Genomic DNA, 22338 nt, shown 5'->3' with positions numbered 1-22338 from the left:
TATAGAGGGCGCCATAGTTCACATACTAAACATCATCCCCAAAGAAAAGAAAAGGATAGAAGGCCTCAAGAGGTTAACATTAGATTGGGAAATCAAGGTTTAACAACTTTTTGCTTGCCATCATATTAGCGAAGAGAGAAAAGTTCCATTGGCTACCCTTAGCTTTCAAGGGTATGTCCTCTATTGGTGGACTTCCCTTGTTAGAGAACGAAGGATTCATGGGGATCCTCCAGTAGAGTATTGGAATAATCTTAAGAGTGCCCTTAGGAAGAGACATATTACCTCCTACTATGAAAGGGGGCTTATGGACAAGCTCCAAAGGCTTAGAAAATGGAGTATGAGTGTTGAAGAATATAGACAGCAAATGGAACTACTCCTTTTAAGAGTTGGACTTAGGGAGGAGGAAAGAACAAGCATAGCTAGGTTCCTTAGTGGGCTTAATATGGAAGTGAGAGATAAGGTTGAACTCCTTCCATATAGGGACCTAGATGAGCTAGTCCAACTTTGTATAAGAGTGGAGCAACAACTTAAAAGAAAGTCTTCTTCAAAATCTTATGGCTTTCACTCTTATCCAAGGAAGGACCAAGCCCAAGGAATTTTGGGGGCTGCACCTTCAAAACCCAAGGAAGATAAGGGTAAGACCATAGAGAAATCCACCCCCAAGACTAGTTCCTAAGAAAGGACTAGCAACATTAAATGCTTCAAATGTCTTGGGAGAGGTCACATTGCCACTCAATGCCCCACAAAGAAAACCATGATTATGAGGGGTTAAGACATTTATAGTAGTCAAGAGGAGACTACTTCTTCCCCTTCCTCTAGTGGAAGTGAAGATGAAGTAAGGGGTGAAGAGTCTAGTGAAGAAGTCTACCTCTATGAAAAAGGTGACCTCCTAATGGTTAGAAGGCTCCTTGGAGGTCAATCTTGTGATCTATCTCAATCCCAAAAAGAGAACATCTTTCATACAAAATGCAAAAATTTTAGATAAAACTTGTTCTCTTATTGTGGATAATGGATCTTATTGCAATTGTTGTAGCACAAGATTAGTTTCCAAGTTGAAGCTCACTATCATTCCCCACCCAAAACCTTATAAACTTCAATGGCTCAATGAACAAGGGGAAATGATAGTTAACCAACAAATGAAAGTACCTTTCTCCATTAGGACATATAAGGACGAAGTTAATTGTGATATAGTTTCCATGGAGGCAGGGCATATTCTTTTAGGAAGGCCATGACAATTTGATAGGAAGATCATTTACAATGGCCTAACTAATAAGATTACCCTCACCCATCTTGGCACTAAATTTGTGTTGCATCCTCAAACACCTTCACAGGTGGCCAAAGATCAACTAACTATGAAAGATAAGAGGGATGAGAAAGAAAAACTAGAAAACCAAAAGAAAAAGAAGGATAGTAAGGCCTTGTCTTCAAAGGCCAAGGGGAAGGAAAAAGAGGAAAATGATTCCTCAAAGAAGATTGTTAAGAAGGAAAATAATTTTGCAACAAAATGTGATATCAAAAGAGCACTCCTTAAACAATCTTTCTACCTTCTCCTATCAAGGGAAACATCCCTTAGCACCGCCATACCTCTTGAGCTTGAGGTTATTCCTTAAGTAAAGGAGTTATTTGATGAGGGTTTGGTTCGTAAGAGCTTAAATCCTTGTGTCTTGTTGGTGCCCAAAATAGGTATTATAAGGCACCAAATCCCTATGATAGGTGGTATGCTGAATGTGTTGAGTGGTGCAACCCTCTTTTGTAAAATCACTCATGCACCCATCATCTTCATGATTTTTGTACATAGGGACTCATTAGGTAGGTTTATTTTTTGTTTCAATAAAAACCTAGGCGCTCATATCGGACACCTTAGGTTTGTCGTAATTTTTTGTAGGAATAATCGACATGAAAATAAAGAAAAGATATGTTTTATTCCATTACTTTCGTTAACTTTTTAAATAATGATCAAAGGCTTCGTATGGATCCTATGAGAATAAAGGTCATTCCTGAGTGGCCTACTCCACCAAGTATAAGGGAAATTTGAGGCTTCAATGACTTAACAAACTTTTACAAAAGGTTTGTCCCATATTTTTCTATACCTGTAGCACCACTCATTAAGTTGGTGAGGACCTATGTTCTCTCATGGGAAGATGGCTAGGAAAGGGGTTTTTAGTCCTTTTCCTACTCTAACATATCCAACATCACTAATATATATGTTTTTATTCTTTTTACATGTGTTGAGGAAAGAATCCCTGAGTTTCAAGAACATCTGGATTTGAGGTCAAATCCTTTTCAAGGGGGAGGGAATGATGCAATCCTATTCCCCAAAGGCATTGGATAGAAGACTCCAAGAAGATTGGGCCAGAGATGCAAGAGAAGGCCCTGGGATTCTCATGAGCCTTATGGTAGATTTCGGGCCCATGAGCTTAGTTTGAGCCCACTTATCTTTGTACATATTAGATTAGGATTTCATTATTTCTGGGCCTTGTATTTAGAGCTCCATAATATAGTTAGGGTACCTTAGAAATATATGATTTTTCAACCCTTGTTTTATTAGGGCACCTAGACTAGTTTTTGTATTAGGCGTAGTTTTGTAATTTCACATGCATTAAGTGAATATTTGATGTGTGTGTTAGAAAATAAATTTAATTGAATTGGGAGAAGTCCAATCCAATTAAATTTTAGAAGGGGAGGTGAGCATTTGCTTGTTACACCCCATTGTCACATCATATAGTCACACTTTGTACATGTCCTTCATACTTTACATGCCTCATGACACCTAAGCACACTTAGTGGAGAATCTTGGACTTGATCTTGGATTAGTGGGCTAAACCATAGCTAAAATTCACTAATCATAATTAGTAAAATTTTGGCTCCACAAATTCAAGTGAAATTTGAATAGAAATTCAAATTTCCCTTCAATTTTGTGTGACACTTAGGCTATAAATAGAGGCCACGTGTGTGCATTTTTTCAACTTTGATCATTTGAGAATTACACTTCAAAGTTCAGACCTCATTTGAGGCACAAAATTTCGTGCTCCTTCTTTCCCTCTCCCTCCATTCATCTTCTTCTTCCTTCATGCTCTTATCCATGACTTCTTATGGTGGTGAGCTTCTTCTTGACTCATCTTCTCCTTGAAGTGGTATCTTCAATCATCTTTCTTCCTTCTCCATTTCGCTACCATTCATCTTCAAGAAGCAAGAGACTCCATTGATGAAGAATATCCAAGGCATACAAGCTCCACATAGGAGCTACATCAATATATATATATATATATATATATATATATATATTAAAAAGGTGAAAAAACAATACAACAACAATCGTCTTTTTCTTCATAATACATTTATTTTTAATAATATTTTTTTTCCTTGATAAGCTATGGTGGCGAGTCCTTTGATTTTAATTTATTTTCAGTTGTCTGTCCTCCCATCACAATCCCAATTTTGATAATCCCCCACTACTTCAAAAAGACATTCAACATCGATTTTTGAATCGATGTTGTATCTAGCAACATTGAAATTCAATATCAGCTTTTAAACCGATGTATATTTTAACATCGGTTATTTGAAAATCAATATTGTAATACATTTGAAGCTACACTTTTATTAAATTTTCACATTGGTTTTCATGAAAACCAATGTTAAATTGACAGTGTTAAAAGCATATTATCTAGTAAAGCCCATAAAAAATTGTGAATTTTAGCCATTTATAAATTAACTTTGATGTTTGCAGATTCACTAAGCCATAATAAGAAATCGATTCATGTACAAATATGTGAAATATGCAACAATGGTATATTGTGACTCAAAGGTTGTGTTCTATTGGATTGTAACTCAAAGGTTGCAATGGAGATTATTTCTAAGGGGTGTTTGTCCTCCATCCTTGTAGTTCGTTGGTGCATTTAGCTCAACAATTAGAGATTGGGTTGTGAGGATAAATCATTTGTATAGGGAGAGTAATAGTGTAGCTGACTCTTTGGCAGCTTTGACTTATTCCAAGGCCCTAGGGTTGTATGTTCTCTAGTCCCCTCCTCCTCCTATATGTTCCCTTCTTCTGCTTAGGGACTTGGTTGTTGGGCCTACGGTTTGTAGTGTTCAAGTTGTATAGTCTTTGGGGTTTTGCCCAACCCCATCAAATAAAAAAATTGGATTGAACTTGAATTACTTTGAGATAAAATAAGGCAATGATTAGTTTGTCTTGAATTCTTTATTCTAGGCCTATTGCTCCTATTCTAAGACATAGAACATGCTATACCTCGGTGTTTGTCAGAACTAAAGGTGTGAGGGATATTCTTCCAGCACCATTCAATTTTCTTGTACACCTAGCCAAATAAGTGAAATAACAGTTTTGCACTTTACTTAAAAGGTAACATACACCATCCAAGTGCACTCATCTATTCCTTTCCTCCTTCTCCTCCGCGAAGCACTCGTCCTCTCATGGTGTGTTTTGAATCTATGGCTCCTCTATGTACGTGGTTTCTCCTCCGCTAGTCTCTTCTCCTTTGTCATCGTGATTAGCGTTGTGTTGTCAACTGTGAGTTTTTATTTTTTGAACTTCATTTACTCCATACGGATTAACAATCTATATGAAGCATGCAAAATAAAAATCCATATAATTTGTATGGAACACACGACTTGGCAATTCGTATGATTCATATGGATTGTCAATCTATATGTTTGTTAATTTTAAATATTTTATTTATTTAATAAATATTTTATTTATTATTTAGTTTATTTAAAAATCAATGTATAAATTTTGTTGTTATTTAATTATTTTATAAATAACTATTTAATATTTTTGTATATTTAAAGTAGTTATTTATAAATTAATTAAATAACAAAAATTCAAAATTTTTATAATGTATTTATTTTAAAATTTATTTAAACAAAAATAGGTAATATTGTATAAGAAACATGTTTTTTTATTAATATATTTTTATAAATATTATTACATTAATACTATTAAATATTTATATAAATAGTGATTTGAAGTATAAAAAATATAAAAATGGATTTCTTCATTCATTTATAAATGTTGATCATGTGACATCCAAAGTATGGGTATGAGAGGTAGTTATTTGTTTAATTAAAACTTATTTAAATAAGTATTTATCATTTTAATTTACATAAATAATTTTAATTATTGTCAGAAATGTACTGAGTTGAAATTTGCCTCTCATGAGAGGAAGGTGGAAAAAGTTGGAAGGCATGCACCTGAGATTGAAGACATAGTGGCTGCTATAGGATTAATTTATTTGATTACATATTCAATGGAGACAGATGACAAGGGACTTTTATATGCTTTTGCCGAGAGGTGGTACAAGGAAACTAGTAGTTTCCATTTATTTATAGGAGAACTAAGTATAACCCTCGATGATGTGGCATCATTATTACATCTACCCATTACAGGTGTCTTCCAAACTTATGATGCAATTGATGTGGATCAAGTTGTTGACTTGTTAGTTAAGTTGCTTAAAGTGCGTAGACAAGACACAAAAGATGAGACTTATCGTACCAAATGTGACGCACGACAATGGACATGACTAGCTGCTAAAGCTTATTTGTTGCATCTTGTAGGTTGCACACTATTTGCTAACAAGAGTGTCACACATATCACTGTGGTATTCTTGGACTCATTTTGTGACCTTAATCAACCTGGAGGGTTTTCATGGGGAGCAATTGCACTTGTACATATGTATGAGAATCTAAATGTTGCGTCTAAGCATTCGACTAAACATCTTGTAGGATATATCACTTTCTTGCAGGTAATTATATTGTTTTTTTATCATTGTTATTTGTTTTAAATTTTATATGTTCTATATTGATTAGAATTCTTGTTGGTATTTTTTAATGTGTGTAGTCTTGGATCTACAAGCATTTTCCTACAATTGCAAATATGATTGCTGATGAGAATTACTATGAGAGGAAACCACATGCTTGTCATTGGAAGTGTGGGAAGACATTACTAGTGACCACCTATCGCAAGTGCTTGGATAGGTTGATGTCAGATGTTGTTTGTTGGATACCTTATGGTGATCATCATGGTTTCAGAGAATTTGAGCTTATTTCATCTATTGTTAGACACCTATCAGGGAGGGTATTACGACAACTTGGTTATGTTCAGTTCATTCCTCCACTCAATACTTCTACATCTTTATCGACAGAAGAGATTGATGATAAATGACTTCTGTTTTCTTAATACCTTGCACCGATTGGAGACTTTTGTACTTTTCCTTGTCAGTGTGTTGTAGGCTATCTGGAGTGGTTTTATATGACATCTCACCCATTTATGAGTCTGGCAGAGGTGGGGTAGCCTCCTAGACATCCACTGTTCATATAGCAACTATGTCATAACCACCTACACCTGCAACTGTTGATGCATACATGCCTCAACATGCAGTGGTATAATATATTTACAATTTGACTAATATAATTGTTTCTTACATGCTTCCAATGTTTATTATTGATGTTGTTGTCAATGTCGTAGGTCGTTTGCCAAAAGATAGCATAAAGCTTGGAACACATGATAAATATGAGTTTGGTTTGATCATTGACTTTGTCATATCACCAATAATAATCTTATCATCCTCAGTTAGTCGACCAACATATGGATGTCCAGTAAATGACTTAGTCAACGCATGATAATGAGTCTCACATATTAAGTTGACCATCAATACTTCACCTCCCAAGATTGGTTTTGTTCGCAGCTTAAAGGAACACCCACATTTTCTAGTACTAGTTATCGTTCCCACTAAATCTTTCTTGTATATTCTATATTTTTCACTACTCTCACAACCAATTAAAGCAAATGAGGTCATTCCGCTCTTTCGAGTTGATGTGTCTAACCTCATTATTACAACCACAAAACAATATCACACACAACAGTACGAACCCATTGCAATACGGCCTCACGAGCAACAAACACCTACAAAAGGGATAATACATGTTTATTCTTTTTAGGACATTCATTTACTTACTTTAACCAAATACAAAATCATATAAATATATGAGAAGTATTGAAGACATCAGAACAATCAATATTCTTGAACGCAGTTGATTACTCTCCATTGTCTTTATTCATATTAATTTCTTCGAATATAATGTCCTCAGATATCCACTCATCTTAACAAAAAATTAAAAAAAATTCAATGACAAACTAACCACAACTAATAAAATTCCATACATATAACCTATATGGATTGACATATAATAATTCATACCTCCCTTTATATATAATAATAATTTCTCTAAATAAAATATATGAATTATTATTATTTTTAAATAATTCTAATTATTTATATAAATCTATTTATTTAAAAAAATTTCAATGTCCAAAAATATTTTAAAATCTTTGACAAAAACTTAATCCAAGGTGTGAACTTTGTAATTTGTATGACTTCCCCATATTGTTGGACTTGATTTCCGGGTCAGGTGGTCCTAGAAATTTGGGCAATGGGATCATTTGGGAACAATTTTTTTTTTTCATGTAAGACTTAAGAGTGAATGAGAATGATAAAATTCAACTCTTAAATTTAATATAGTGATTTTGATCCTCCTAATAGATTAATAACAAATAATTTTGATTATTTGAGTTATTAAGTTAATTATATATTAATTAAAATTATTAATTATTAAAAAATAATAAAATTATTAATAATCCTAATTTTTCTTAATATTTTACTCCTCTACTTTTCCGCAAATACATTTTCCACCACCTCCGCTATGATAATGGGGCCTCAACTATCGCTACCTCCACAACCCACTATAAGAATATAAGAAAAATTAAATTTTTGTTTCATAAGTCAAACTTAATTTAATATCTTAATCTATTTTTTAAAATTAAAATACATAATTTAATTTTATCTTAAATTTTATTTTATTTTATTTCTTTATTTATGTTTGTTATAAATTCTCCTGAAGAAATTTATTTCAAACAAATTAAACAAAAAACTTAAACGTGAACTAAACATTTGGAGTATAATAGTACTACATTTGCAGCCCTTCACTTAATTTCCTATGGTGCAACTGATCGAGGCATTATTTAAAGCAACTTAATTCGTTAAACATTCCTTTCAAAAGATAAAAAAACAAACTTAAACGTGAATTGAACAAGTGGTTGTCCCCTAGCCTATTGTAATACGTTCGCAGCCCTTCATTTTTGCATGGCAAATTGACAGCCAATATATAAATATCATTTTATGACCATTCCATGCCTAACTACTTGCTAAGCAACTAGCACAAGCTCCACAAAAGAAAGGGGACAAACCAATTAGTGTCACTTGCCACATCTATTGGCTCCTTACTTCATTATTGTTAGTTTTTATTTTTATTTTTTATAACAAATTTAGCATCATGTTTACGAAGATTATGTAAGTGTATTTTAATGGTGCAACTGATTCAGGCAATATTTTTTGGTACTTCATAATTGTTTATTTTTATAGCGTAACTAAATTAAAATGTACTTTTGTGATTTTTTTTATTCAGACAATATTTTTTTCTCTTATAAATATTTTAATGTTTTTCTTTTTTACTTTAGTAGTGTAACTAAATAAAAATAATAATTTAATTTCATACAATATTCTACACTTTATACATTTATTTAACTTAATAACTTATTGTATTTCCATTTTAAATAATAAAAAAGTAAAATACATCTAATAATTTCATTACCAAAAAACATCTAAAAGCGTGGCAGATTTAATATCTATGCCCGTTTACATTTAAATTAAATTTAAGTGTCTAACTGCATGAGACAAATGCCAAATTTTTTTATTGAAAAATATGTATCATAGAATTTTATAATAACTCATGTATTTTATTCCGTATTTATGTGCATGAGAATTTTTCAAATAAAAAAGAGTGCATGCATGTGACAACTAATTCACTGAGAACGGAAAAGATCAAAGGAAATTTTGTTACATAAGCAAATGAGTTATTATATCAACGTACATTTACTTTTTATTTTATTTTTTTTATAAAGAAAAATTGGGGATGAGAGTATGACTTTAGAATTTATGATTCGGAGGAAATAAAGAGGAAAAAAAGTGTAAAACTAATAAGTGGATTTACTCAAACGAGCAAATTAGTTTACTTGTGTACAAATGTGACTTATAAAACCAATCCTAGTAATATTAATAATCTATATCTATAATAACCTCCTGCAAGTTGAAAGGTAGGTGTACACAACACTTCAATTCCAATTTGGGATGACAATGCAATTAGTCAATCTAAGTGAAATACAATAAAATATGTCAGAAATAACTTTGACCATCACATCTTTTTTTTTTTTTTTCTCTTTAGTTGTTGGATAACACATTTATCAAATATTTTTCAATTTTAAAACTCTGAGATCTCAAATAACTTTGGACATTACATCCTTTTCTCTCTTATGATCGTGATGAAATGTGTAGGGTAAATGAGTAACGTACCAACGGGTTGTGACTCCTTTCCACAAGATAGAGGGAGAATATAGCAATTTGTGCAACACTCTCACCTTTTCTTCTTTATCATTAATGTCTTGGCATTCCTAGTGGTGTGCCCTATTGTTCCTCGATGCATTCATAGGTCAATAGAGGTGTGGTTTACAATGTTGAACTGGAACCCAAATATATTTATATCCAAACGTAGAGCAAGTAGTGTAGGTGACGACATATGGGTCTTCTTTCATGGTGCCCTAAACCCATATGGATCCACCCAGTTGACCTACAACCCACCTAATTTGAGACTCACTCAAAGCAAGATCTCACATGGTCCAAATTGGTGAAATAATAATCATTAGCTAGTTTGAGTTAGATGATTTTTTTTGTTAAACTTGTCGAAAATTGTCTAATATCCCAACCCTAATGGTCCATTAGATGGAGGAAATTGAAAAGAAACAAAAATAAAAAGGCAAGAAACCACAAATGATGATATTTTTTCCATTAAAATCAATGTTGTTTGAGGCAGTTTAACATCGGTTTTCCTAAAATCGATGTTATTTGAAGCATTTTAACATTACTTTTTTTATCAAACCGATGTTGACAATTATATATTTGAAATGTTAAGTACATTTTGACTCCCTTGCTTTCTCAATTCGTTCCACTCAAAAACTCACCCTTGCATCGTCATTGCCACTTCAACTGTCGTATCCATCGTCGTCGCTACTTGAGTTGTCGTGTTTATTGTTGTTATCATCGCTTGAGCTGAGAGCATTGTTTTGCGTACTCCCTTGCACTACCACTTTTTTCTCCTTCTTCACGTGTTTGTTCTCCTTGCCTCTTCACGTCTTTTGCAAAACCAAGCTTGAGAGCATTATCATGTTTTTGTTTAGGGGTTTGAGATTTGGAGAGTTGGGGTTTTTGTTTTATTCGTGTTTTTGTTTTTGTGTTTAGGGGTTTAACAACATTATCATTTTGGTGAGATTGGGAGGGTTTGGGTTTGTGACATTCCTGAATTGGCTTTGTGGAGTAAAGGCCACCCGAGCTTCTATTTTCCACTTTCAAGTTTCATCTTTAGTTGCATTTTTCTTATTATTATTCTTAGTTTTTTCAATATTATTTTTAGGAAGATAGCTTATCCTCTTTCCTTTGTGTGTTCTTTCTCTTTTCCATATTATGATCTTATTTAAAAGAAATTACAAGAGTAATGATAGTCACTACTACAAAATAGGCATTTTACGACGCATATTCTAAGACGGTTCTTCGCGGCCGTCTTAGAATGTGACGCGATGACAAACTTGTAATTAAGTAGCGAAAATTTACTTTCTATGACGTACATACTAAGACGGTCGTTAATAACCGTCTTAGAATGTGCGTGGTTGGCTTTTTCGTAATTCTTGGCAAAATAACAACGACAGGTTTTAATGAAAATCGCATTCGTTGCATTTAGTCGTAATTAGGTTTAAACCTAATTTGCACACTAGCCCGTAGCTATTGAACTCATCTTTCTACTGATCAGCTTTGTACCTCTTAGTTCTCGGCGTGAAAATACCTCACGGTGCTCCGGCATGAAAATACCTCACCTTTGTTCTAACTATATACCTCGTGTTTGTAGTTCTCGGCCTCATCTACTCACCTTTGTAGCTCGTAGCCCCTGGCGTGAGTTCGTAGCTTGTCTACTGACGCACATTGTCTTCGAGAGTGTCTGATTAGGCTGTGGTGCTGCGGTCGTGTCATTTTAGCTGGTAAGTACCTATGGTTGTAGTTGTTATCATTTTTTCGTTTCCCACTCACACTTCAACTGTTAGGGTTCTTACAAGTAGTAGATTTGATTTACATAGTGATTTTGTCATGCCCTTTTTTAGGCTTTTAAATAAATTGGTCGAAATGTTGTTCAATTGAAGATATTAATTTTTTGTAATTAGGGTTTGTATGTCATTCTATTTTCGTTATATAGACATTCTGCCATATGCATGTGTGTGTTAATTTTATTTATGAAAACAATGTTGAATGTTGTGTAAATGGAAAGTTTGGGTTGCTCAGGAATCAAGCAAGTTTGTACAACTTGAAGCCTTTTGATTTGCTTCTTCACAGTAGCCTGCCAATGGAAAACAATGTTGCATGATGCAGAAAAGAGAGAAAGAGTCTGGTACTTGAAGCCTTTTGATTTTCTTCTTCACAGTAGCCTTTCTATTTTAATGAAGTTTTTTTTCTTCTTCTTTTTATGAAAAGCTTTTGGAGCTTGACTTGTATAGTTGGCTTTGGCTCAATTTAGTTTATTATCATCCATAAGCTTTCTTTGGTGTACTGCTCTATTCTTCTTTTTGGTGTTGATTGATTTCCAGGAGAATAATTATGGGTTGTCATAAAATAGCCAGCTTTGCGTGATTGATATGTCTGATTTTGGTTAGGTACTGTAGATTGTTGAGTGTGATGTTTGTGAATGTTCTGTTCTTTAGTTTCTGTTGGTTTCTGAGAAAGCTTTGGGAAATGTGGAATCAATGGAAAAAAGAAGCATGTCTCTTGGTTTTTAATGATTATTAACTTACAAAGGACCATTTCTGTTTGTCACTGCATTTTAGTATTGCTTTTATTTTTTCATGGGTTATATATTTTTTTATTCTGATTTTTCGTTCATCAAAATTCTTTTTGTGGGATCTTATGATTTTCCATTTTCCTTTCTGAGTGTTTATGGTATTTTTGGTTAGAAGGAAAGAAAATCAGGAGTAAAGAAAACAGATAATATTGTATTTCCTTTCCTTTTATTTAGATGGAGAGAAAATAATAGAGAAATAAAAAAGAGAAGGTTTATTTCTAAAAAAAATTGTTTTATTTTTCTTTTCTATCCCTTGTTTTTCAATTCATATTTCAAACTTTTCTCTGCTTTTCTTATTTTCCTTCTATCATACCAAAAAGAATGTGAATTAGAAAAATTTAAGGAAAAATTTTCATTTTTTATGTTCCAATTCTAATAATTCATTTTCCTTGTGGGCTGATTTATTTGATTGTTCATGGTTCTCCATCAATCATCTTGTTTGGGTTGCCTTCCAATAATTAGATGTGTATGCTTTTCTTTGATGTGTCTTCTTAATGGGGTAACCTCACTTTCTTTTTGGCTAGCAGAAGTTTGTTCCACCCATTATTTATGCTTATTATATAAGCATAAATGTTTATCTAGTTAACTGTACTAGTTTATGCACCAAGCTAATTGAGTTGTATTTGTATTATATACTACTTAGTTGTTATAAATTCATTTATACTTTTCTAACTAGGCTGTACTAAAGCCATTTTCTTTCAACAAAAGCATGTTCTGCATTTAAGCTTTTGTGAGAGATCCTCAACAACTCTTTTAGCATTTTCAAGCTCCACCAGGACTTGAGCTTTGGTAGTTTCTGCATTCTTTAGTTGTTCCTTTAATTTTTTCAGATCTTTATGAGCTAAGTTAACTTGACTCTCCTTTTCCCAAACACTGTATAAAATAACAAACCATAGAAACAATTTTCACTTATGTGGTAAATGAGAGCATGTCATTCATGAATATGATACATGTTACTAAGGAGATGTCATTGTTCACTGAATGAAACCATGATACTAGATTGTGTTGAAGAAATTGTCAAATTTTGAAGTCCTAATTATAATATAAAAGATTTTGAACTAATAAGAATATAAGTGTCCAATTTTTCTTCACATTTCACCCAGCTGAAACATTTTCCATCAGAACGTGGTGGAAGCAAATATTTAGATTCATAGTAACCTCTACACCAATTCTAGGACTGAGTTTGACACTAAAACTATTGCTCCATTATAATTTTTGTCTTTTTGATATGCAACTTTAGAATTCAGATACAGTTTTAACAATTACGGTATAAAAACATAGTTACCTCACCAAAATAAGATCTGGCCTTCTTAATGGGAGCATTGGGAGGTGTTTCAGGACAGACTTTGATAAGTCAATAAGTTAGTTGTCTTAGAAACAAATAGAATATAATTTATTTTTTCTTTTCCTAGTTTTTGTTTATATTTCTAAATCTTGATGTTACATGATATTATTAATTCTACTTTCTCAATCTTAATGTTTCACTGAAAATGGTTTTTCTTTCTTTCTGTTTTTATTATTTTAAATTTCAAATTTGCATCTTAGCTTCCCCTTCGTTAATTGGATTTTGGGAGAGTTGTCCTAAGCTTGTATGACTACCATGGTATCAAAATTGAACTCTAAGTTCACCAGAAACACTCTCATCAGGAATGTGATGAAGCTGGAATGCAAAGTTCACCACTAATGCTTCATCTGGACTGCAGTTCAGCATTGATGTGGTGACAATCGAAGTCCTTGATGCCACTGCTCGAAGTTTGAGTCAAGTTCAGCATTTATAATTTCATTGATGTCTTAAAAGGTAACCTGTGGATGTGCAGCTGGAGTTGCTGCAGCATTTAGAGAGCTCCAGTTTGTGGTGTATTGTTTGCTTTGGAAGAGGTTACATCTTAATTGGTATGGATTTTTATTTCTTGATCAAAGATTCTGTTTGCTTAGAAGCATGTGCAGTAAAGATAGTGGTGTCTGTACTTAAATTTTGTTGCTTGTGCTCTTGAAGGTGGAGGAGTCAAGTCATGTGGCGGCTGTTGTGGTCTGAGCAACAATGGGGTGGTGTAAGAGTGGAAAATATGGACACTTTGGGTCCGGTGGATTCATAATTTGGGATGTATCAGAGTTAAGCTCTAAGCTATTAACATTTTCACTGTCAGATGAATATTGAGATATTTATTTTCTTCTTTCCTTTTCTTGACTGATTTTATTTTTAGTGGTCAAGAGGATTATTCCTTTGCGGAGTTATTTCCAATGGCTATTATTGGGGTTATTGGAGGCCTACTAGGTAGGAACTTTTGCCCTTATTTTGTACTTAAATTGTACCAAGAATTTTACTTGTTCATTTCTTAATATAGTATCAATACTTTGCAGGCTCTTTATTCAACCAGCACTACTAAAAAAAAGGTCTTCTACATCGGTTCTAATGGGCTTTCTACATCGGTTATGACGCGTGGTGGTAACCCAGTGTCGTTGAATACCAACATCGGTTAAAGGACCGCCTTTGAATGGGGATTGTTCTACATCGGTTCTAAGGATGAAACCGATGTAGAATGGGTAGGAATGGGTGCGATTTCTACATCGGTCTTCAGTCAACCGATGTAGAATGGGTAGGAATGAAAGATTTCTACATCGGTTATCAGTCAACCGATGTAGAATTGAAAAGATTTTTACCTCGTTTATCAGTCAATAGATGTAGAATGAGAAAATTTTCTACATCGTTTATCGTTGAACCGATGTAGAATAAGCGCACACACACAAATTGCAAAGAAATCACTTGAGACTGCATACCAAATCGTTTTTATCATAATAGCCATATTAGCATATTCAACACTATATATCATCTAATAAAGAAACTTGTAAGTTGTAATCACAGGCTTAATACATGATGGAAATATCACCACTTAAATTTGGCAACTAAACCAGTCAAAATTTCATATAAAAGTCAAATTTTCATATCAAAGTACAGTATTAAAGTAATGTATAGTTAATTAATAGGTACCTTTTGATAACTCTGTAGCCTTGGCTTCCCAAAACCAATACAAATGCACGATGCTTGTCTACAACATCACACAACACGTTCCTAGCATCACCTTGGACCACTTCCACTATTTTAAACCAAAATTTTAAAACAACAAATTGAAAAGAGTCCATGCCTTCACTATAGTAGTTACTAATGGACCCCGTCCTTCGTCAAGTCTTGCTTCCATCACATATGCTTCAGCAGGCCCATGAATTCGTGTTTTAAGATCCATCATATCAGCCTGAAGTAGTAAAGCTTCTTCTAGGTTATCTAGTCCAATTTTTTCTAGATACATCCCAGACTTTAATAATTCCATCAAAGCCTCTACACTAAAGCCATTATTGAACAACGTGAGCATAGTCTGTCTCTACACTAAAGCCAAGGTGGAAACCCCATTAATTAATCAATCCACACTTACTATTTTTATCTTTCTCGAAGTCTAAATAAATGTGCTTAAGTAACTTACTAGCTAGTATGTATAAATTATGAGTAATAATCATTTGTTTGGTTATTATAATATCCTACAAATTTAATGCTACCATGGTACTACTATAGTATACTAGTATATAAAAAATCATATAAACTAAAATTTTTTAAACAAGTAATTAATTTCGAATTTGAATCTCTTAACTGAAGTTGAGAATTGATTTTTGATTTGAGAATCCAATGATGACTAATTTTCTGGATCTAAATATATGTAAAAAAATATTTTAAAACTAAAATATAAGTACATTTTAATGTGAACATGGGTAGGGAGGGGATTAAGAAGCATATGGGTACTCACCGATTCTTTTTTCTAATTGTAAAAAATATGATTAAGTCCATGCTAGGCCTAAATACTACTAACTAGTTGGACCTACACGGACTACTGGACCCATTTTATTTTATCCAGGATGTACAATGTTATCAGTTTTCTCCTATTATTTATTATTATTTTTCTCAATAAAATAAATGCAAGTTATTGATTAGTTAATATATTAATATATATTATAAAAATGAAGATTTTTTCTTTAAAAATATTCCTCTAATTTTAATTGAAATATATATTTTTATTATTAAAAAATTAAATTGTAGACTCTAAAAACTTATCATTCTTTTTTTATTGCAACAATAAACGTACATTTCCAAATTCTAAGTAAGACAATACAAAAAACAGCTTTTACCTAACATCTTCTTATTTACCTTCCTACTTTTTTATCTATCAATTTCAATAGTGAGTACAACAACATTATTGTGTTTAATAATAAGTGGAAAATTAAACAATTAATAGGGGGCCTATCAATAGAATTTAGCTACTGAAAATTAAATACTACTATACTATATACTATATAATAAATGGACTTACCCAATCATGACACGAAAGCAAAAAATGGTCTGCACCTTTGCTTCTATATGTTGTTGTAACTTTCACTCTCTGTTTCATTCACCCTATCCACTCTTTACAATTTGAAAACAATACTATTTTTCTAATTTTTAAGAAAAAGAGAAGACCAAAAATTATACATTGAAACCAATAAAAAAAAGTTGTACAAAATAAGAATCATATTGAGAGAAACATAGCAAAGACAAGTATTAATTAGACCCGTTTACAAGAAAATGAAAAAGTTTAAGAGAGGCTTACATGATTAATCCGATTGATGTAGTTGCTCCAATCAACATACCATTCTAATTTATAACAGTGAATCATGTAAGATAAATGACTATAAGCAATTATTTATGGCTGAGGACATACAGTTCATTTTGTAACAGTCAATCATTGAGATAAATATGACTAAAGTATTAACTAAAACTGTAGCATCATTTTCACAAAACATATAGAGGAAACCTCACAAACCAAGCCGAGTGCAAAAAATCTATTTAATCATAAGCTGTGATTAAGAGAATACATTGTCTGCAATATCCATGATACTAATCCAACATTTGCATAAAATCAAAATGCAAGAGAAAACTAAGAATGAGTATTTTATAGTATACCAATATAAAATCATTAAATCTTGATCAATATTTTATATGAACATCAAGACCCCCCCCCCCCCAATAAAAAACTTCAGGCAGCAAAACAACATTATCAGGCCTGGAAACTAATCAAAAGGGGGGCATAAGTAATAAGAAAATGAATTACTTTTTCTTATCAATGTCTGGAATGTCGTCAGAAGTGACAAATAAAGGTATGTACTCCTCTAGATGACCAAATTCTTCAATGACAATGGAAGCTGAAAATATTGTTTGAATCAGGAAATTAGTAAAGGTTCATTGCAACATCCCAGAAGGAGCACAATAACATTATCAGAATATGGAAACAAGTACAAATAAGATTGTTATGGCATCAACTAATGCTTTCTTGATTGACAATCATAAAGATACAAGCCTATGTAAATACCAGATAAAAATAATCACAAATTTTTTACTTTCCAAATTAATCATGTACCAGTACTTTGCCAAAGTCATTAAGATTTAACAATCACTTCAACCAGTACAGTGACATGCATCTTGGAATATGCATAATAGGGCATTAAATGAACAAGAGATCATAAAAAATCCCTACCGGTTCTTATATAGCATTCATGACTTTGGAATAAAACAAATTTTTTTGAAAGCCAGTCCAGCACCTTGGGCAGTAATGTCACAAAATGCTGACCTGCACATTAAAAAACTATATTTATCACAAGGGAAACCGATGAACTGTCAACAAATGTGTCCAAGTGGGTAAACCTGAAGATCGAACAGCTAGTGAAAGAGCTCGGCAAGCTGCTACGGATAAATTCCCATTCTCCATATGCTCAGAGCCAAAAAATTTCTCCAAGATGGGCCAGAAAACCCTTAGCAGTGAAAGTATTGAGTCATCTGCAGCAGGTTCAGTTGCCATGGATATGGGAAGATAACTGAATACAGTTCCCATTCTGAATTTAAAGGAATATAAATGAGAGAAGGAAATGACCACAACAAACTTATACTGTTGAATACAAAAAGACTTAATACTAGTGAAGAAGGAACAAGTAACAAATTGCGAGGAAAAAACTAAAGAAACACAATCCTGCAACTAACAACCTATTCTGTGTGCAAAATGTAGAGCAAACATAAGCAAGTCTAATAGAGAAATAATTTTGAATATACAAATTCCACATTGGAAACTTGCTAGCAAGTCTAAATCAGTTTTATTAAGAAAAAAAGATGTAATGACCAAGAAGAAAACCTGACAACAACCTGTCATCTGGTAAAATGAATTTAATAAGAAAACTAGACTATTCACCAGCATACCTGTGCAACCCTCTAGAGGAAGCATTCAAAACTTGCATATAAGAAGCAAGGTTCTGTTAAAGAGAAAGGCTAATATCTGGATCAACCTGAAAAAAAAAAATAGGATGAGATCCAACAATTCAAAGAGCACATTACACAGAAAACGCTCTCAAACAAATGCATCCAGAAATTTATAATGGAAAAGGAAGTTATAGCAGATAATAAACAATATCCACGGAGAGGCAATTCTAACATTTGGCCAAGGAAATGCCATCACAGATCGAGAAAAAAAAACAACACAGATCAAACAGATCAGGCCTAACGAGGTCAATTTTAGAAGATAAATAAGAAAAACAGTGAGGGGAATCGAAATAGGTTAAGGAAGGAAGATGACCGGAGAGATGAGAGGAGCCTTTGAGCTTCTTGGCGAGGCCGGCAGTGGCAGAGTCGTTGGGAGCCTCCTTGACGAGGTAGACGTAGGCGAAGCCACCTTCCCCGAGCTGGCGCATGATGCCAAAGCGGTTCTCGTTGATCCAAACATCACCTCCGCCATTCGGAGTCGTAAAGTGTGTTCAACCTGGACTCCGAGGTGACGCGTGAGGAGTGGAGCATCTTGGAGGCGAGGTTGCGGCATAGGGTGCGCGTCATGGAGCTGCAGGGCCCACGATGTGGCGCCGTAGGGGGTGGAGTTGATGTTGTGTTGGTTGGTGTTGACGATTTTTCCGATTGTTGGTATAGATCTGAGAAGAAAGCAGCGTAAATGATGGATTAAGGGGAGTGTGATTTGTTTCTAGGGATTTTGAAATTGTGAGGAGTGAAGGAGCCCATTCAAAGAATTCCAGGCGACGAAGCGAGTGCCCCTGCCCAACAAGAGAGAGAAAGTGAAAAGGTTACACTGCCCAATGAAAGAATGAGAGCGCGAGAAAAAGTGTAAATGTTTAAAGACGGTTTTTTGACAAAACCGCCTTTGTACACAACTCAATTACTACGATTTGTGAAAACCGCCTTTATTGTGATGCGTTTAATTACGATACTGCCATTATGTTATTTTCAAAGACGGTCGTAGCCGACCGTAGTTATTAGCGCGTCGTAATAAACAATTATTTTAGTAGTGCAGCTTACTCTTTATTCAACTCAGGTATATGTTTTAGTTAACGTTATTAAGATGGTTTTAAACTTTTTATATAAATATAGTAATTAAGGCAATTAGAATAAGTATATTTTCTAATTTGAAATAATTAAAGTATAGGGACATTTTATAATTACAATAAGTATATTTTTTAATTAAAATAAGTATGTTTTAATTAAGGTAATTAAGATTATTTTAAATTTTTTATTATAATAAAATTATAGGGACATTTTATGCAATTGAGCAAGAAAATTTTAGAGAAACTTTTATATTTTTAATTCATAGAATTATTTAAATATAATAATTGAGGTAATTTGAATAATTATATATTCTAATTTGAAATAATTAAATTAATTATTATCCACACATATATATGTCTTAATTTTGATAATTAAGATTAATTTAAAATAAAAAAAATTAATTATATAAAAGAATGTTGTCTGACATTATAATATATATATATATATATATATATAATAAATATTTTTGTGTATTTAAATTACCAGAAAATATATAGGGTTTCATAATTTAATGGGAGGTATATCAAAATTTATTTTAAATATATTTAGTTTATTTGAAATTTTTAATTGATTTAGGTTAATTGTGATACACTCTTAATCTAAAGCCTTTTATTAACCAATTCGAAATCATATCGAATGTATTTTAGTGAAAATAAAAAAAAAATGTAATATTATTATTACTATTCAGAAATGACAAATATATGATATCATTTATGATAAATATGAAAATATTGTAATATGTGATTAAATAATATAAAAAAATTATATCACAATACATTCTAATTAAATTTCTAAAATAATTATTACAAAGTTTTATGATAGGATAGGATAATATATATATATCAATGATTAACACAAGGAATAACAATTTATATCTCATAAGCAAGTGTATAATTAAAAATATTTATTTGATATAAAAAAGTTTAACACCTGTACCCAAAAAAAAAAATTGTTAATATTCTAATGTTTTAAAATGGGCTTATACTAATGCAAATAGGTTAACTGGGCCAGGTTGGGTTGCAACTTAAAGTCTAAAAAACCCTCGGGATTTGCTAGGGGCACCCAGCAGAATTGCTGGTGCACCCAACAAATTTTCAAAATCACAAAAATGCCCTTCAGCGTTTTTGGCAAACTTCTTTCGTTGACACTCGCGGAAGAAATCTTCCGCGCGACTCCACGGAAGAAGAACTGCGGAAGAACCTTCTTCCGTGGAATTACGCGGAAGAACTTCTTCTGCGAGAGTCAACGGAAGAAGGTTCTTCCGTGGAATTCCACGGAAGAAGGTTCTTCCGTGGGTTAATTAGTTAAATTATTTTGTTAATTTTAAGATTATTTTGTATTAGTTAAATGATTTTTTCCTCTCAGAAGTTGACCAATGATCGATTCTTCTACGCACCGCATGATATGTGTCGATCACATTTTTCCTCAAATTTTTTACAGTAAAATAAATTTTTTGGACTCCTCGTTCTTCACAGTTACACACACTCCAGTCACACACTTCTTTCTCTCTCTATTCTCTAACTCTGACCATGCAATTGGCGTTGGTCTCATTGCATTCTCTATAGAAATGACGAATAAGGCCAAAGGAAAAGGCAAGGAGGTCGCCGGAAAAGGTTCTGCCGGCAAGCGCAAGGGCGCCTTCGACGATGACAAGACTGGTGGCGGCCGAAAGAGAAACAAGCGAGGTGTCCTTCAGTTTTTTCTGACGACGAATTAAATGCCGTGCCAAGAAGGATGGACATGCCAGATAAGGGCTAGAGTAGCAGGCCACGTGTCGTCCCTAAAGAGGAAATGTTGGCCCAAAACTAATTTTTTTGAGTTTTGGGCCTTCCGTTGCAGGCCCTGTTCGAATGAACCCGCGTCTCCTATTATTTTTTTTGAATTCATTGACGTGCAAACATGAGATAGGCCACCTTTGGAGAGGCTCACGACTTTCCCAGATAATTTTAAAAAAACCCCGAACAGGGGTACTTAGCCAAGTTTACATGGCCCGAAATTGACTTTTTTGAGTTTTGGGCCTTCCGTTGCAGGCCTTGTTCGAATGAACCAGTGTCTCCTGTTATTTTTTTTGGATTCGTTGACGTGCAAACATGAGACATGCCAACTTTGGAGAGTCTCACAGCTTTCCCAGATAATTTAAAAAAAACCCCAAACAGGGGTACTTAGGCAAGTTTACATGGCCCGAAACCAACTTTTTTGAGTTTTGGGCCTTCCTTCTGCTGACTCTTCCACGCAAGGTTTGATGAAATAAACAGTTCTGTGAACTGGGTTTGACGTTACACAATAGTTAATGACGTCAGACGACAATGACTGATGTGACTCGATAGTGAACGACGTGACAGGAGGTTGCTTTAGTTTTACGCTTCACAATGTAAAATAGTCACGAGTTTGGTAAAAGGGAAGCCATGTGTCTGGCTGGGCCATCTATATAAATGACAGATAGGGATGTCCATGGTACTCAACAACAACTGGTATTCAGAGTTTGTCAAATTAATTTTCGATAAACAATGACATTCTTAGGAGAGACTTCGTTCCAGACGATCGTGAACTCGAGGTTGACATTCATTTTTCCAAATGGAACCGTCATTCACAACGAGTGTGGGGTTTATTTTCAAAGTTCTAGTCCAGTGCCCATGCGAGTACCAAACCTATGCGATTTTTCAACTCTCAAAAGCAGAATACACAACAACCTTCAGCTAAACAACAATCAAGTTGTGGATGAAATTCATTACCGGCGACCAGTGGAAGATACAGGTAACAACATTCACTTTGAAAGTATGCAATTGAAAAATGACATGGATGTGAACACCATGTTAATGTATAATGATCAATTTTCATTTGTTGGACCGATTGAGTTGTTATGTACCGTTGGTAGAATAGCAGATGCAATTTTAAACTTACTTGAACACCCCAGCATCCCTACACATGATGCGGTT

General features: G+C 33.5%; 2 protein-coding genes and 1 long non-coding RNA gene across 3 annotated transcripts; 1 reads left to right on the top strand and 2 right to left on the bottom strand.

Moving 5' to 3' along the window:
- The first annotated feature begins 5150 nt into the window (after nucleotides 1-5150).
- LOC114367347 lies at nucleotides 5151-6432 on the top strand. Its single transcript, XM_028324511.1, has 2 exons — nucleotides 5151-5759; nucleotides 5855-6432. The coding sequence occupies exons 1-2, from the start codon at nucleotides 5688-5690 to the stop codon at nucleotides 6176-6178; spliced, it is 396 nt and encodes a 131-aa protein (XP_028180312.1). The 5' UTR covers nucleotides 5151-5687; the 3' UTR covers nucleotides 6179-6432.
- Nucleotides 6433-16235: 9803 nt separating this feature from the next.
- LOC114367332 lies at nucleotides 16236-17216 on the bottom strand. Its single transcript, XR_003657168.1, has 3 exons — nucleotides 17139-17216; nucleotides 16638-16681; nucleotides 16236-16482 (listed from the first exon to the last, which is right to left on the bottom strand). It is a non-coding gene; the product is annotated as an uncharacterized LOC114367332 (long non-coding RNA).
- A 328-nt stretch (nucleotides 17217-17544) lies between these two features.
- LOC114368328 lies at nucleotides 17545-18347 on the bottom strand. The gene is made up of 3 exons (XM_028325640.1): nucleotides 18275-18347; nucleotides 17729-17916; nucleotides 17545-17654 (listed from the first exon to the last, which is right to left on the bottom strand). Exons 1-3 carry the CDS (start codon nucleotides 18310-18312, stop codon nucleotides 17545-17547), a joined length of 336 nt encoding a protein of 111 aa, XP_028181441.1. The 5' UTR covers nucleotides 18313-18347.
- Between the last annotated feature and the right edge of the window lie 3991 nt (nucleotides 18348-22338).

The sequence above is a fragment of the Glycine soja genome, chromosome 9 (genome assembly GCF_004193775.1).
Source record: "Glycine soja cultivar W05 chromosome 9, ASM419377v2, whole genome shotgun sequence".
In the NCBI taxonomy this organism is placed as follows: domain Eukaryota; kingdom Viridiplantae; phylum Streptophyta; class Magnoliopsida; order Fabales; family Fabaceae; genus Glycine; species Glycine soja.
The sequence above is the reverse complement of the archived record's forward strand: the minus strand, read 5'-3'. Positions and strand labels throughout refer to the sequence as shown.